The 18403-nt window shown below is 39.5% G+C and overlaps 1 protein-coding gene across 10 annotated transcripts in view; it reads right to left on the bottom strand.

The window, feature by feature from the left end:
• The window catches only part of INPP4B (inositol polyphosphate-4-phosphatase type II B), a 370055-nt gene that overhangs the window by 234328 nt on the left and 117324 nt on the right, over positions 1-18403 (bottom strand). For 8 of the 10 annotated variants that reach the window (XM_075501000.1, XM_075501001.1, XM_075500995.1 and 5 more), the window contains exons 4-5: positions 7782-8006; positions 5916-5960 (exon numbers count right to left, since the gene is read on the bottom strand). In XM_075501000.1, coding sequence (XP_075357115.1) covers positions 5916-5960; positions 7782-8006 — 270 coding nt within the window. Of the gene's footprint in view, positions 1-5915; positions 5961-7781; positions 8012-18403 lie in introns of all 10 variants that reach the window. The other 2 variants (XM_075501003.1, XM_075501002.1) reach the window with 2 other exon arrangements.

The raw sequence follows: 18403 nt of genomic DNA, 5'->3' as shown, positions 1-18403 counted from the left end.
GCAAATGAAGACGATCCCTGCCCTAAAGGGACTGAAGGATAGATTTCTAAAATTACAGTAGTGCCTACAGATACAGATTTGAAAATCTGGCCTAATTCTCTAGGACTCAAACCCAGCATATCTGGAAAAAACTGAACAAGGATATGAGTTTTTGAAAGGACTCTGGTTTTGAGCTTTTTGGCGTTTCCCCCCCCATTTTCTGGATTTGTTTTTTCAAAATTTTTTCCCTGTATATATAACACATTCTTAAAAGAAGTTTTAATGTAGTGAACATTGTAGGTCAGAAAACCTTGATGGTATAAGACATTATGCATAAAGTGAGGCAGAATATAATGAATGAAATAGGGAAGACAAATAGAGAAATGCAGGCTGCCACTGCCAAATGGAACGGGACAACCTTCTGCAAGAAGGAGGCTGAATATGCTCATAACAGAAGAGTCACGCAAGACTAAAAGAAGGCAGTATTTTAAAGGGAAGACACACCAATACATTCCCTTTGTGTTTTTAGTTACTTCAGTAGTGGCATTATGACTACGTTATTACAACAAAATGGCCTAAAATTACCAAGTCATAATGGTAATATCCGGACAGGTTTGGCAACACTACTGAACGAGACAGTCCTTTTCTCTGACAGGGTATGCAGCATGCAAAATTCAGGAGCGATGCTTTACTTCTAAAGAGGTGCACAATGATGAAGGAGCAGAGCTTCCAAAAGCTGTCTATAAAAAAAACCCCACACTTTCCGTTTGGCAAGGGCTATGACAGAATCCCAAAAGCCTTCTCAAAAGCTAACAGAGTACTGTGGGAGCAGAGGTGGATATAGAAGGATGTGGAGTCTTGGCAAATCCACCCTCAAATCACTTTTCAGCAGTGTTCGCATAATGTCTGCATACAATAAAGCAAGCTTACTCGGAGTGCCACAGAAGGCAGAAGCACAGTACGGAGAGCTCACTCTCCTCAGGGGTCACTAATTCAACATCCCACTTCCCAGTTTGCTCAATATGCGTTATCCTGCTCCATCATCAATTGCTGCCAAAAGAGAGATGACAGTGTGACATGAAAGGTGATGGGCATTCACTACCTTAGAACGGTTTTGGAAGATAGTTTCACTTGTTGCTTTAGCTGCACTGGAAGTGACTGAAAGTTAGCTCAAGGTCACCTGCATACGGTGGGGGAAAAGGAAACTCCTCCAAGAGTTAGCTCAAAAACATGACAAGTCCCAAGTCAAAACCACTCAAAACGTGCCAATACAGTCTATTAGACTGGGCTTGAAATTGCTACCTCTTTGGGAGGATCCTTTCTGTCAAAAAGTTCATCCTACCAACACCGAGTTGCTAAGAATAAAATGCATTTACAGCATCTTAGGCTGCAGTGCAAAAGTCTCCAAACAGGCAGAAGCCCAATAAGTAGTTCCCAGAGGAAAACAGAGCATTCTTTCCCATCACATGATACCTTTTCTACTTCCTTAATTTCTCCTGCCCAGTTTAACTTGTCTTTTATCTATTTTTTATTGTTGTTGGAAAGAAACAGCAGCTAATATACATCAGTAAAACTAGGAAAAAACCTGACGTGCTAGTTTGGTGGAAGATTAAATTTGTGTAGGACCAGAACAGATTCATGTAAAATCCAGCAAACTGTTTCAACAAAAAAGGGTGAAATGTAAAAATAAAAGAAAATAATTTAAAAAAGCACAAAGCCACCCTTCGTTTTTATGTTTTTGCTAATATTGTTCCTAACATGGCCAACACTTAACTTTTTTTGAGGGATAAACACCCTTCAGCATAAAGCGACACTTTCATTTTGATTCACGGAGAAATGATCGCTTTTCTTTTTAAATGTACTGAAAAGTGTGATGAAGACTTTTTTTTTTCTTTTAAGTTGGCTAACACAACAAGCTATCAGTTATTCACCAACTTGTAACGTGATGAAGCAGAAGGATAACCAAGTTAGATGGGAAAATTCTGCTAGGATCAGGACTCTGACTCCAAGTTTGTGGTACGGATAAAAATAGTATTTCTGCTTATCACTCTTCTAGGAACAGCTGCTGCTGAAAAAGCTCCAGATTATGTTTCAGAATTGGAAAAATCATTTAGTCATGGTCTTTGAGCAGCATCGATGTATTGTTTAGGTTCAGTATGCAGAGTTAAATCTGCTTCAAGACCTTTTCCAGGGGATGCCATCGCAATATTACTCTGGGAAAAATAAGACAGTGAGGAATAAAAAATTCTGCATTTACAGGTAGACAGCTCTTGTATTAACCCACCATTTGGTAAAATGAAAAAATAAATACCCTAAAAAAATCTAATTTTTAATTCTTTCAATTACTTGCTGAAGTTTTCTATGAATTGTGCACTATTTAATGAGATTTTGTAAAAGGACATAACCGTGAGATTTACATTATTCTATACCTTGAAAAGTACCTAGAGGTTATGCAACAACAGGACAGTCCAGCAAACTTCATTACCATAACATAGTTCCCAAGAAACTGAAAGCTTTTGGAGATGCTAGACAGGTGCTCTTATTAAAATTAGTACCTGAACATGCCTACCACATGTACAGAGACATTCCTTTCTATACAGTTATCTAGATTATTATACTACACCCACAGCTGCAATATCCTTCGCTCTCTCTTCACAACTCTGATCAATTAGACAAATTCAAAACCACTGAAATGTGTCAAAATGAATTCTACTGGTCATTGAGGGAGTAACAAACTTTCCTTTTAGCCTATTTTTTCCAATGTATTTCTCCACATTAACATCATGTTTATTACCGAGTTCATGTTTGAGCACTTTGGGCCAGCTGTGCCACCAACTGCGCCTTCTGCCCTGCTCCCTCATTCTTCTGATTACCGAGTTTTCTTCTGCTGCTTTGTCAGTTCACCATCAAGTAAATGCAAATACCTTTAGAGGTGCGAGCTCTTAAAAACTTCACAACAGTGTTCACCAATATGCATAATATAATTTATTTCCCATAACTATTGCATAATACTTCAGCTAAGTTCACATATCACAAAGGAGCTGTACCGAAATCAGTGTGAAGTCAGGAACGTAGACAGTATTTAGTTAGAACTGGGACCCAAGGGCTGGGATATTTTAAAGAAGCAACCAAGAACAGTAACTCCAAAATAAACATCTATAAAAGAACTAGCCCTGTGCACTTCAAAGTCATGGGAAAGATTCTTATCAGCTCACTGTTTGTTAGACTGGTTTGTTATTGAGGCCCAGGATCTGTTTTTATTCCTTTTCCTCTGTTCCTCCTCTCCACTCGGCACTCTGCACAGACTGGCATGTGCTACCTCCTAGTGCTTCATAAAACAGCACGCGGAACAGAATGACTTGAAAAGCCAAACAACAAGATAAAGTTTGAAAAGTAAAACTTCCCAACAGTTACAAGGTTCAAAAACCAGCCGTATTTCCAAAGAGTCCTCCGGAGTATAAAAATCAAAAATCTTAGTCTAAAGGAAGCTCTGACTCCAAAATAAGGAATGTTACAAGATCAGGTACACTCCCGAAAACACTGAGTCTATTGCAGTGGAAAGCTGTAGGTCAGAAGAGTTCTATCGTTTGCTTTAACCTCAGGAAAAAAAAAAAAAAAAAAAAAAAAAAACCACCCACAAAAAACCACACCCAAACCCCACCTTTCATGAAAATAAAATAAAAAGGCGGCAATATTTTGGACATTTTATAAAGAGAACGCTTTCCAGAGTGTTATGGACATAGAATGCAGCAAGGTAGCTACCACAACAGAATACAAGCCTCTAGCAAGAATTTTTAATAACATTAATTCTAAATTTAGTTATCAGAACTTCAAACATTGCAGAGCAGTATTTAGATATACTGTCCCTAAATAAAACCCATGTATTAGGCAGCACCCAAATATTATTAAAAAGCTATCTTCTGTTTTAGTTACTGGGGAGTTCCATTTCTGAATGTTATTTATTGACCAACTAGTGACAGAAGAGTTACAAGACACAATTATGTGATAACTGACAAATTTTTTTAATATAGTTAAAAACATGTATATATTAACTGATATAAGCAAATGTCTATTTGCATACATATATGTATGCTACTTAACTAATATAATATTGTTTATATAATGCATATGAACAAAATTATAGATAGAAGCCATTCTTTCAGGGCTAGAGACCAGTTTTATAGGTTATTAACTGTTAGATTTGCCTTCCAAATTCTAAATGCCAGAATTGGCATTTAGAACCTTGATTGGACCAGTCCAATCAAGCTGAAACATCTCTACAGAGCCCTAAGATTTGGTTACCTAAGTTAGGCGCACATCGCAGCAGCGTGCTTGCTTGCAGCAAATCTCTCTCTCATGCCTGCTTACCATGCTTTGGTTCGCCCTCACAGAGAGGTCTTGGAAGTCCTTGATTAGCTAAAGCTAATGCCAAGTCTTTAATTGGACATGAACCGAGCCTTCAAAAGGTGAGATCAGCCAGCCAGCCAAGGGGCAGCTATCTGGCTCAGCTGGCACAGCACAGCAGTGCATGTTTCCCAGACGCACAGAGCAGCATTCAGAGCGAGTCCCTTCTGACCCTACCAAGAAGCAGGGGAACAGCACAGAAGGCAGCTCGACTGGCTGCCCTTGCAGGAGGGATTTTAACTGGCTGGTTGGGCCAAACAGCACGTACATCCTTCCCCGCTAACTTGTTCCGGACTCACTTATCAGCAAGCGGTGTCTGCTGCATGCATGTATGTTTCTACACGTATGAGTAGCACGGTGGTGGCAAGTGGGGTGGCTAGAGCTAGGAAGCGTTGGCATGGGTATGTTGATAGTCCAGTAAGAAGGATAACTGTTATGATAAAATTGAAGTCTTCCATGGACCACTCAGTCACTGAAGGTGGATTCCCCTAATGCAACTGTGTTATGCTTAAATATTTAGTATCATTTTATGATCAAGACACTAAGAATCAGCTTTACATAGTTGCCTACGCTGCCAAATATCCCTGATTTACGGCATTGGCCAGGAATACCAGTCAAAAACAAGAGGTTTACACTGTTACTCTTATTTGCTACCTGAGCAGCAGGAGAAGTCAATGTATAAGATCACTCACAGAGCTGCAATGACTCAATCAATAACGCCGCAGAACAAACCACAGAACATAAATTCCCACTGGAAACAACCAAATGATTTCTGATATGGAATTACTGTATTTAGTGCTTCTACAGCAAATAATTATTTCACTTACTATTCCAAAGCTTCAAAGTGTTTGCACTGAAAGAGCAACGACAAAGTTGACAATTCTCCTTTGTAAATGGCACAGTTTGGGCTGCAAATACTGTGCAACTTTATCTTGTATTACAAATATATGACCACTCAATTAGCTTGCTTGACTTACTGAGGAATCTTAATCATGCTGTATACCTCTGAATAGAGAGAGAGGCTTGAGCTGATAGAACGCCTCCTGGAACAAAGTTCTCTTATATACTATACTAATATATAGTTCTCATATACTGATTACTTATACTAAGTATAAAAAGATAAAATCAGGTAAACATTTATATTGACTCTTCTCTACAAAATAATAATCAACGCTTTTAAATAAAATTTTGTTCTAAAGGAACAGTACTTTTATCTGAATAAAATATCTTTTTAAAAACTCCGTCTTAAATGTCTTGTCCCAAATAAGTAATACTTCATAAACAACAATCACAAAGCTATTGGGCAGATTTTCAGCATTAGAGAACTCAATAGATCTTTAGCCATTTCAACCAATTAAGAATCTAAAGTCAGCATTTCAAAGACACGTATAGGCACGTCTCCTACCTAAAGGAACCAGGGTTGTTGTTCTATTTTTAAAACAGGTAACATGTCACATTGTATAACACTACATATATAAACTCTTCATGCACACAGGCCATTGCAATTCCAAGTAGTCAAAATTGTATCTTACCAAGACTGAACTCCAGCTTTGGCTCATTTGCAATTCTCTGAATACCTTTTAAGGTTAAGAAAAAAAAAATATTAGAAATAATTTTATTTCAATGTCTAGCTTTTTAATACATAGTAAAACTTCCACGTGCCTAATTCATGCCTCTAACTACCTGCCATTGCCACTGGAGTAACATTTTATGATACAAACTTATAGTGAAAGAGACCTTTGCATGAAATACCTGCTGAAAAAAATACTACTTTTGAAGACGACTTCTTTCTTTTTAATAAAAACTTTCTGTTGCTGGGAAAGGAAAGGAAGGAAGATAAAAAAACCTCTCATGGATGGGTACTTGTAAGATTTTTCGATCACAACAACTAGCTATATATCTGTTGTAAATATATTAAATCTAACGACTCATTTATACATAGGTATGTCATCACATTAAAAATGGAAACAAAAAACATGTTCTGTGAAAGTACATAAATCAGGTTAATATAGTAAAACATATCACCATGTTATTGACCTACATATAAATTGTAAAGCAACAAAACTAACTTCTTTTTGTTGGAAAATAGCACATGAGTTAGTTTTCTCATTCACCAAGGACAATAAGAACATTTTAATTCCCTCCATTGTGGCATTATGTTCTAGTGCATATTTTACTGCAAAGGACAATATTTTCTTATTGCACTAGGATAAGGGAATGAACCACAGAGCTGCACGAAGAGAAACATAGGAAGGATAGTTAACTAACACTGAGTTGTTCACCCTCTGCAGGAAGTAATTGGAGCACAACCACAGTATCAATGCACTTGTAGAAATTAAACTGTCTCTTGTTGACATTTTTGTATTGTCTCCAGTGAGCATTATTAAGTATTTGCCAGTACTGAAGAAATCATTCAGATGGGAAGGACCAAGCTGGTATACAAACTGGAACACAAGATTTTTATTAAAAATAATAATAATCATAAAACCCACAAACACCCCTACCAAAACTTATAGCTGTTCTTGCTCCATGAAAACTTGATGTTGCTGAACAGGCCTAGTTTCACACTGTTCTCATTACTGTAGCTAATCATTCAAGTCTGTGCAAGAAAAATTACAGCTGCCCAGCTTAGAAAAGCCTCGGTCAGTAAGAAATAATGAATATGATTTTTTTAATTTTGGGGTTTTTTTGGTGGTGGTTTTTTTTGTTTGGTTTGTTGGTTTGGTTTTTTTTTGGGTTTTTTTTTGTTTTTTTTTTTTTTTTTTTTTTTTTAATATGTAGTTATAACAAATTTCTGAGTTGAATTCTGCCACTAGCAGAGTCAGCATATTAGTCTGGAACACCTTTATGAATATGCTGGATACAGACTTGATTAAGTAACTGGGCAACTCAAATACAGTGAATACAGTGCCCCGACTCCAGTGCACCAAACATGACTCAGCATATGGCTACGTGCTTTCAAATCCCCAGAGTGCTTTTATATCACGAAGAACAAAACTCTGATACTAATTTAAGTATCACTAAGCTTTATACATTTATCAAAGTTACCAGACTATATTTTAAACAGTAGTCCATATGTTCACATAGGACACAAAAGAGGAAAAGAATATTTCTAACTAAACAATTTGTAAGTCTTATGAAGAAAACAGATTAGAGAGAAAAAGTCAGAAACACAGTAATCGCACGTTTGTTCCCCTGAAGGTTATCTGCATAAATCAAAATATATCAGGTAACGATATTTAAAAATAATCTTCGTCAGTTTACTTCCTCTACAACTGCACTTTGTCAAGCAACAAGTTAAACAGCATTACGTACCCTGTCTGTGACACTATCTGTACTGCCACAGAGAGTAGGCCATTTTTGTTGTACCACTCAATAAAACGGGTCTAGGCACTTACTTGTAAACTGTGGCTCTCCTAGACTGTCTACTTGGGATGAAGGGAGAAACTGCCGTGCTTCATCTGATGATCTCTCCTCTTTGATTTCCATGATCAGCCTCCGGAGCTGCTGAATTTTGTTCTGCAAACCTTCCGAGTTTGCCTCTCCCAGTGCCACAGCCCAAGATTCGCAATCTGGCTTTGATGCAGCTTCAAGGTAGAGATCCGCTTCTCCGCTCTGAAACTCTGCACTCAGAAAACATAAACACAGTTTTTAGGAACTCTGATTCAAAAGGGGGATCATGAAAATAGTGATGTCACACACAGTTAAAACCACCACACACACATTTCTTTTCATGGTCACAGAACCATGCACCCCATCCGCCTCTTGAATCGAACCCCAGTTCTTTCATACTCAGTGCAGTGCTAAGTCTATCTACAGAGTGGTTCCAAAAGCAATTAACATATTGCTAAACTAGGTGGCAGAATCAAACCAAAATGGGAAATCCTTTTTTAGCACGGATTCTGCAGCCTAGCAGGTAGCTATCAGAGCTGCTAACTTGAACAAGAATTTGATTTAGCAGGGGCAGCAGACGTGGTTCTGACAGGTAGTGGGATTCACCAGAATGAATGTGTCCATCATTTCTTCTATTAGAGCTCTCCTGTATGCTCAGCCTCTCATTCATCCTTGCCAGAATACCGCTCACCAACACATGCAGATAATTTAGCATGACATAGCTCCTCTGTGAAGACTCAACAGGTTGTACGTGGGAGCTTCTGACCTCATTACTATCCACACGTTGTCTGCTGCTCTGCCTGGAGTCTAATTGTCTAATGATCAAATTTTCTAAGAACAAAAGAAAAAAGGGGGGAGAAATAGCTGAAGCTCCCAAGGAATCCAGGTAAGTACCAAGGGTCAGTGGTTTGATTAAGATTAGCACAGGAAGAAAAAACACCTCTTAGGCATTTAAAATTCTGTGGTATAGATGGCTTCACAGAGTCACAAATTCAATGCGACATTTAGTACAACACACACTGAGAAGAACAAACTGGGAAAGAAAGAAAAAGCAATGCTTCTTTAAAAGAAGTTACCAACTGATTTCGAAACATAAAACTCTATAAAACACCTGTGCTATTGTATTAATAAGGACTGAAGTATTTGGGGGGACATCAAAATCATGTTGACCTAAATAAGCCATAGATCACATTACTGGATGAAACAGGACACTTCAATGTTTTCATACTTAGTTCAAAAATCCAGATAACATAGAAAAGTTTTTTCAATACAAAGTGAACTGAAATTCCCTTTTACTAACTTGAGTATCTAACCTTGGGCACTTACCCACATGTTATTCCAAACCCGTTTGCACTTCATAAACTGAGCATCTGCCACTTACAATTAACTCTGCTTTTATTGTTATGGGGGGAACAAAAGATGCAAACCTCAAGTCTGGAAGCCTCTTAAAACTGCTGGCACAAATCCCAGTAGAGGTGGGACAAGTTTTTTTGTCTGGGGGTGGACCTAACGAAACCTAAATGTGTGGCTGCAGCTGCTGCTAAGAATGCTGGAGAAGATTTCACATACCAGTTGGACTATAGAATTCATGAGGAAAGACTGGAAAAAAGAGCAGAAAGTGGGGGAACATCTTTCTGGCTTCATAGGCAATTTAAGAAGTGCTAATAAGGATTCAAACTCTTGCCTCTAGCCCTGGCTCAGTCAGAAAAAAAGGTATTCAGTTCTTGAGACAAGAATATTCAGAAATCTGAGGGAGCTGCAGATGTTCATCAGATCCTTGTTTACACACACAATACGTACTTGAGTGAACAAACCTGAACAAGCTGAGCTTTACTGTTTGTCAAAGATTAATTTAGAGAGACAGACGTTTCAGCTGTAAGCTGTCGGGTGATCTGCTACTGCACCTAAGCCACAAGGGCAGTAACCTTCAAAAAGATTGGTAATTAGAAGAGCTGAAAACTTTGCTGCTGCTCTGGGAAGATCTGCAACAGCGTGGTGGTCTACTCCCTTCTGCCACTGACCTCAATGATTCAGAAGTTTGGTTTTATTTCATAATAATTTGGAGCTACCAGTGGAAAAAGGAAAGGAAAAAGAGGCATGTAGTCAACCAGTATCAAGACCAAAATTAACCAGCAGTCATTCTAATTTAAGAAAAAAAAAATAATATATATATATTTACATGCACGCAAAACACCTGCTTATACCATTCAGCCTTTAAAAGCACAGACAATTTTAATAAAAGATATCCAAGATACCTTAGCTAAGGAAAGACTGTCTGCCAAACAAGCCAACACTTAACAACCAAAATACAAATATATCAAGGTGTTCTTTTCTTTTTGCTCTTTATTTTTAAATGTAAATAGGAACAGTTATCTTGTCGTGAAATATCCTACCACTAGCTAGATAAAAAAACATCTGCTTTGGGAGAAAAATCAATGTTTTGCAATTGAAATCATGCTATTTATATTTACCTCTGTAGCTGTGGAAATCAGACTGCCAAGCACAAAAGGCATACTGAATCACCCTTAATACGCATGGAACCAGAAATGGATAGTGAAATGCAGTAGGAGTGGGCATAATTCACTGTATTCTGATCTAACAGGTGCCAGTTTTGAGATCTGGAAATTCATTCTAAACTATCACTTCAAAACACTACAGTCTGCTATATTTAGATCTTTGGAGTACTCTGACAGCTAAGTTAAATTCTGAAAAGCATATGAAAATACCTGAAAAATATTCATCACTGCAAATGTAGAGAGTTTTATTCTGCAGATCCAACAGTTGATAAGTTATATATTTCCCATACTGTTTCAATGCATGTAATGTTTATGTACAAGTTCACATACTAGTAGAAACACAATGTCCAAACTGCACATTGGCAAAAACGTCTGTTGCAATAAAGGAGCACACAGGCTTATTTATATAATAAAGATCATCATCTCTTTGCTCTTCTCTCCCAGCTTGTTATGTTGACTATTATGTTAAATCAGCTGCAGAGAGTAAACCCTAACAAGCTCAGACACTTAATTCCAAGTTTCAGTAGGGAGACAAAAACTTAGCTGAAATAAGACTTTCTGAAAACAAAACTGACAGACCCGCAAATGTAATGAAGGCCTCAAATGAGTAGTGGACATAGCAGCAGAATTATATTTGTCCTGAAACATCCTAAACACACGAGTGTTTCATGGGTGGACAAAAGCACTTTATACTTTACAACTAAGGAGTTACTGTAGAAAATACAAGTACACAAGCATGCTCTGTTATGCTGTTATTGCTGACATGAGTTACTGTGAGTTAGTTTTGGAAAAAAAATCCTGACCTTTTGAGAACATTTACTATTGACTTCAGCAAGACCAGTTCTTTATCTGGTATGCACTCCTACTTTTACTCTTATGATATAATTTTTGAATAAGAGGACATGTAAGATTTAAGAACATACAATACTAAGAAAAATGTCTATCTACTTGGGAATCTGCAATAGCAGAACAGTAATTTTCATCTTAGTGCTGGACATGCCCAGTGGGGTTTCAAGTTCAGTAGCATAAGCCCAGGGACGACGTTCACACAGTTAAACACAATGGTTTTCTTTGCAAAACAAACATTCAAGTTACTAGCCCTAAATTCAAAGCAAAATGGTGTGTAGTTCTATCTTTATATCTTTTTCTTCTTGAACTGAAGAAGTTCTACATAGCTACAAGAACCAACATAGGACCGTTTGACAGTTTGCATAAACTCAAAAAAAAACAGAAAGAAAGATAAAGATTCTGAGATCAGACACTGGGATATTGATGTAACCTACAGTTACCTGATAGTGTTTCTCCTGACAATAGATTTGGATATATCTAATTGAAATCAATATCTACCTAAATCAACATTTTACAAAGCGTTGCCCTCAGTTTTTCCCAAGGTATCTCATTTGTTTCCTGGAACCTAGCAGAGTGCTTAAAAGCAAGACTACTGCTACTATACTACTTCCATTACTACAAGAGCAAATCTAAAAATGTGTGAGGTCAGACGTACTCTTCACATTCACCATAAACGCTAGTCTGCAATTGCAATAAATAACCAGCTATCAAAATGTTTCTTCTTGTTTCTCGACACTTAGTTTGGTTTTGAACTGTCCAGTTGAAAATAAATTAGTGGTCACAGCTATTAGCCTCAGGAGGGAAAAAAAGGAAGAAAAAAAAAAAAAGGCCAAATATTACTAGTTCTAATGCATGAAGTGGTCTCTCAATGTTAGCACTGACACTTGGATAACGCAACTGGCACTTGGGTAATGCTGCAAAAGCAAGCTAACGCTGAGGCATCACTGGTGAGATCTGTGGGAACAGATTTGGTAGCAGAGCATTCTGTGTTTGCTCTACAGCAGGTGGATGTAGCACTTGGGACTACACAAACTCACATCCGCCTGGCCAGTAGCTTTGCTACACACACATTTTGAAGGAAAGTTTTGTAGTCTAGAAACTGCCCAGCTTCCACAGTGTATAACTGCGTTCAAGCCCTTGACTTCCCGTCCCTTGACACACAAAGTGGGCAGAAATAGAGACATCACTTACATTGACGTTACGGAAAACTAATGTGGTCCAGTGGATATACTGCTTCAGGCACCTTCTTAAGCGGGGATATCTCACTAGCAGGAGCTTAGCGGCCCTTCCAGCAGCTTGCCACCTTGCTTCTTTTCCCTATTTCAGTATCAGAGACTCAATTGGAGGCAAGAGCTGAGGAAGCAGATAGCAGAAAGCAAACATGTCTGTTCATAGAGCCTCTTCTGATCAGGACTCTCTTCACCAACAACTCTTTTACTGAAGCATGATCTCAACAAGACTTTCTCCCACAGAAGCCAGCATAGAAAGTTATGGTCCCATAGGACTTCTGCAACTCAAATAAAGAAATCAACCTCCTTGCTCAAGCAGGACTGCTGTCAAATAAGGAAATAGAACAAAGAGAAGCTGAGATATCCCCAGTGGCACTGGAAAGCTTTTCCTACTCTAACCCAACTGTCTAAAGTCAGAAGTGTGTTTTGGTGTTAGTTCCATCATCCTCAAATAACATTTGTTTGTTCCCATTGCTTTGTAATAATACTTGAATCTCCCAAGTTTTTCAATTTAACAATAGCAACTGCCTCTTTTCTCTGCAAGTACTTTGATATTTCAGTTGTTTTTAAAATGAAAACAAATTTCTTGTTAAAAATGTCTTAATGATGTCCCTCTTAATTTTTAAGTGTACTTGATTGCAACTTTAATCATAATCTCTTACACAGAAGCCTATGTTTCTGTGAAGTCAGAAATAATTGAGTCACCAAAAAAACTGTAGGCAGTTATTGGAGTTGACCCTTGCCTTTCAAAAGACTGCAGTTTAATGGAAAGGCTTTTAAAATATAAAATAATAAAATAAACCAAACACATTTCCAAGGGCAGGGGGAAAACACTTTGGTTTTAACGCTTTTTCATTTGTTATTCATTTTCATTTTTGTCTTAAGAAAGCTTTATAGTTTTATTTTACTAAACATGTAAAAGTGACAGGAAGACTGATACTCTATGGCTTGCTTTATTTTCATTAACGAGAGTTATAAGCATAAAATCATGTCGAACAGAGTAAAAAAAGAGATTACTGGTAGGATTTAAATACAACCAAAGCACGTGGTCAATGTCCAGGGTGACACCCTCTCCTTTTCTAGAGGATCACTATTTTTCCTCCTATGCCAATATGCAAAGTAAGAGAGTTCAAAAAGGTTAAGGGTTGTCTCTCTTTTTTCACATGCACTAGCAAAACGTAATTCTCAGTTGCTACCTCAGCAGTGGAAAATGGTTGAGAATATCAATGAGCCACTGCCACTCTAAAATATAAAGCACCATCACAGCTAACCACCATATGCTGTAACAAAAGTAGAACGGAAGCTTTGATACGTAAATTATATCCGCAGGATATTTCTAATACAGACATCAGAGGCTTTTAATTCACAAAGCCGACTGAATTCTATATGCTGATGCATTTCATGTTCAAATTAGTAGTGATGAAATCATCCCATGGTTACTCATGATGCTATGTTAATCTTCCTTTGGAAGTTAAATTTTCAATCAAAGATAAAGAATTTAATTAAAAATTTTATCTTCAGTGTTGTTTTTTTTTATTTTGCAATGCTGGGATAAACTTATATAAGTTACCATTATAATCTCCATTTAAGTCCTCACAGAAGCTCACGAAGAGCCTGAGGTACTGGAAATTAATATAGCCTGATACCCCAGGTTGACTACTTCGTTTCTTTTAACACCTGCAGGCTTTCACACATGCCACATTGCTTCTCCCCTTTCATTAAATAAATACCACACCTACACTGGAAGCAAGGCAGACCACACAAATATTTAAATACCACAATGGTATCTCAAGATCACCGAAGAGAAATACTGCAGCATTCACCGAAAGCGTAAGTGCGGCCTTCGCAAAGCAGTAGACTGCTTTTGCTGAAAGGAAGTATATCACATCACTGGCTGGACCATCCACCTACCTTAAAAACGGCAGGATTCAGAGATCTTGATTCTCTGCCTAGGTCTGCAAGAGTAACCTTAGCATATGCCTCAGTTATTCTGTCTCTAAAACAGGGAGCGATACTGACCTGCCTTTCCAAGCCACTACTATTGAAGGGAACGAAAAGGTCCAAGTTAAGTGGCTTACATACTGCAAATGGCAAAAGGGAATGCTTGCCATCTTAAGGGTATTCCTATATGCAGGCCTTTTTTTTGCCTCGTACACTGCAATAAGTTTTAAATGACTGTGACCTTGCATCAAAAGCTCCGTCTTCTTCCTCTGTTCCCTCCCTTCCTCCTCGCGCCTCACCAGCCCTACCCGGATGTTAGAGCTCTAACATCCCTAGTTCTCACTAAGGGACCACACGCAGTAATGCAATTAATACAGTCTTTAAAGGAATCTTTTGTCCTGAAAAACAGAAAAGATTTACAGATCAAGAGAAGGCAGTCCTTAAATGCTGTCTCTCACATCTGATTTCATTTCACTGTGCCTGTGTCTCTTGGGTTCGTTCCAATGTTGTGTTGTACAACATCACGTGGAGGAAAAGAGGCAGACAGAGTTCTTTGCTCTCACGCACACGAGGCTCTGTACAACACAGTGGTCAACTTCAGATCGCTCTTGGGACAGGTTCAAACATCTAGCCACATAGCTCTCATTGCCTTATTCCAGAGAAACGTAACAGTGACCAAAACCTACCAACATTAACACAACTTTTTGTTCCTGGTTGCCTATCTTTTTGCATCTTCTGCTCAGATACTGACACATTTGGTAGTGGACAAAACTCTTAAAGAAAAATGCGTGATGCAAATTAACCCTAGTGTGTGGACCATGGCTGGCTGCCAGCCACCCGCCCAGCCGCTCATTCCCCCTTCTCAACACAGCTGGGGGAGAAAAGAAGCATCAGGTATAAACAAGATAAACACAGGGAGACCACTTACCAATTACATCATGGGCAAAACAGACTCATCTTACAGGAAAAATACTTTAATTTATTGCAAATTAAAATAGTGCTGACTTGGAAGAAAGACAGACCTTTCCCTCCCTCCACTCCCCCCTTTTTCCCAGGCTCAACTTCACTCCCCACTCCTCTACCTTCTCCACACCCTGAGCGGCATGGGGGTTTGAGGGCTGGGGTGGTTACGGGCAGTCCATAACAGCTCCTCTCTGCTGTTCCTTCCTCCTCACACTTTACCCCGGGCTGCAGCGTGGTCTCTCCACCGGCTGCAGGGAAATACCTGTTCCGCTGGGGTCACTCCAGGAGGTGCAGGGGAATCTCTGCTCGGGCGCCTGGAGCACCTCCTCTCCTCCATCTGCTCTCAGGGCTGTTTCTCACACTTCTTCCTCGCTCCTCACTGCTGGGCAACGTTTTACCCTTTCTGGAATATGCTTTCTCCAAGGCACCACCAGCAGGGCCCTGCGGTGGGTCGCTTGGAGCCAGCTAGAACCTGCCGAGCCCAGCACGGGGCAGCCCCAGCCACGCCTGACAGAGGCCACCCTGCAGCCCTCACTGCCAGCACCTGGGCACATAAACCCAGCAGAGTAACCACAGGGTTTCCTAGGTCCAGCACAGACATAGCTATTCTCTGAATAGCTACGGTTATATATTCCTGTGTCTGGTGAGGCTACGATGCCTGCCTGTATTGTACAAGGTGCAAACATGCTGGTTATTCCTGAGGAGAATCCAAGGCAAGGCAGTTAACATCGCATTGCTCAAACATTTCGGCGCACAGCAGCAGTTTCCTGGTTTAAGATCTTTTTGGGCAAAAGGGTTGAAATGCTCTCCTTATCGCACCTTCCGGGATTTCAGGAATGAATCACACTCTTGTGAACTGCCACATTCAATCAGGTCCATCTCACACCAGCGTCTGATCTGTTCTGCTAATAGCAACTAGTTCGTGTTACAAGGGCATGCAAGCAGCCAGCCACATACAGAGCGATAGTTCACCTAACAAATCCTTCTGTTTCCTTTCATGGTCCACTTAGAAACCTTTTGAGCTAGGCTGCTTTGGAAGCACTACACTTGAAGCACTGACAGGATTATCTGCTGCGACTGCCTGACCTCTTCCGCACTCTCCTTATGTTTCAGTGCCCGCACCACCCTGAGGCGGTGATCAGCTCCCCAATATCACTAGATGTTGCATGAAAACGTCCTTATTTTTCCCTCCATGTTTACTCCACTGTCCTTTATTACGTTCTCTTCTTAGATACCCCAGTTAATCTCCATTTCTCACTCTTACTCACGTCTCCTAGGATTCAGCCCACCACTCAGAGAAAGATGGAGACAATTGGCCAAAAGCTCACTCTAAACACCCCCCTCACGGTTCCAAGTTGAGGCCCCAGCTGATTTTCTTTGTCTTGCAGCCTGCGACATGAAGAAAATGTCCCTTCCCAGCCACACCACAAGTTAAATCTCACAGATCAACTCTGTCTCCTTCCTTGGAGCCTCTGCTGCGTTCTGGCACAGCTCTCCTCCGTCTGTCCCACAAGGAATTTGGCATTGTGAGAGCAGGTACGTCCTCCTAGCCTGCTTCCGCCTGAATCCTTTAAAGCCCCAGAGACACATTTTAGAGCTTTTTTCGGCTCGCAATGGCCAATGGCTATATTCTTGTGACAACACAACTAGTTTTTCATGATCGAAGCCCCCATTGACAAAGATCTCTCTTCTTAGTTACCGAGTTTTGCTTTTCTCCCCTCTTTTGTCTTCTGAATTTTGTTCTCTCCTACAGTACATGGACTATTATTTCACTTCTTTCGGTATTTTATCCTCACTCAGTACACAGTATATCATCTTCATTTGTCTTCGCTTTTGTTCTAATACCTCATAATAGTCTGGCTTTCTTTTTCTTTTCCCATCCAACAAATCATCAGCCAGGCTGTTGTCCTTGTTCTCCAGCACAGGAAAACTGCCAAGCTTGAAATCCAATTCTCTTCTACCTGTCTGTCTCTTCCTCCGTCTCCTGCTGTATTCCTCTGGTCACACCCCAGACATTCATCATCATTTGTTGGCTCTGCATACCTGGAGTTTTCTGTACTGTTTCCTCTTTTCTTTTTCAATATGACTTTAGAGGCTGGTCAGAATGCCACCCTTACCTCTAACCACACTACCGACCTTCAAAAACTTTGCTTTGGAAAGCCTGTCTCTCAGCTAGCAATTTCTGTTCCTAACTATGCAAGCATATTTCTTCCTCCACACATATTCATAGTTTCTTTTTCTCCACAGGCAGCCCGAAGCACTTACTCAGTATTCATTGTTGTCTACTTCCCCAGCTTTTGGACTTAAAACCTGCCAGTCTCACTGCCACAGAAACTGTCCTGTTGGCAGGCTTCAAAGCTGATTGAAAGAGTCCTGTCAGCAATTACAACTGTATTCTTGGTTCAGTTCAGTTGCATTACATTCAAGCAGTGTAAAAGAAGTGCCAGAAGGGAACTGATGCGACTGTATTTATACTCAAACGGTAACGTCACCACCTCATAAAGCTGATGACACCAATCAATGATTTGGACTCAATAAGGGCATAATTAGAAAAGTGTCGATTTGAGAGTCAATGGTTATCATTCAGCTGTTACAGTTCGGCAAAGCGATGCTTCCAAATCCAGAAAGAAGTCGTCTGATGCACTGCCTCAACATCAGGCACAAGACACAAGATTTAATTCCACTACTAAAGATGCAGGATTAGAGCTATTCCCCAGAATACTACCCAGAAAAGGATAAAACCCACAATGACTACATTTTAAGTCACTGCCTTCTCAAATGTGACCAAACATTAAGAATCACTTCAGCAGGTGAGGACAAAAGTTAGCATAATTAATGCAACATTTTCCTTGAAGTGGACTGGAGATTTTGGTGAGTGTAAAAAAAGAAGGTAGGAACTTCTACTAAATGTAAAGCTGGCCATCAAGCTCACACATGCAGCATAACCTTTTTTCCCCCTGTAGCTAGTTTTACTAGCCTACCCAAACTGCTCTTAGACCATTACAGCTAACAGAAAATGGAAAATTGATCCAAGGATTTCAAAACTCCGCAGTGGTATCAGAAAGAATCCACGTCATAAAAAATTTCTAACACAATGGCTATTTGAGTTGTTCCTGCATAGCAAACTCT

This window comes from Mycteria americana, chromosome 4 (assembly GCF_035582795.1).
Source record: "Mycteria americana isolate JAX WOST 10 ecotype Jacksonville Zoo and Gardens chromosome 4, USCA_MyAme_1.0, whole genome shotgun sequence".
NCBI classification, from domain to species: domain Eukaryota; kingdom Metazoa; phylum Chordata; class Aves; order Ciconiiformes; family Ciconiidae; genus Mycteria; species Mycteria americana.
This window is presented reverse-complemented; position numbering and strand designations above follow the sequence as displayed.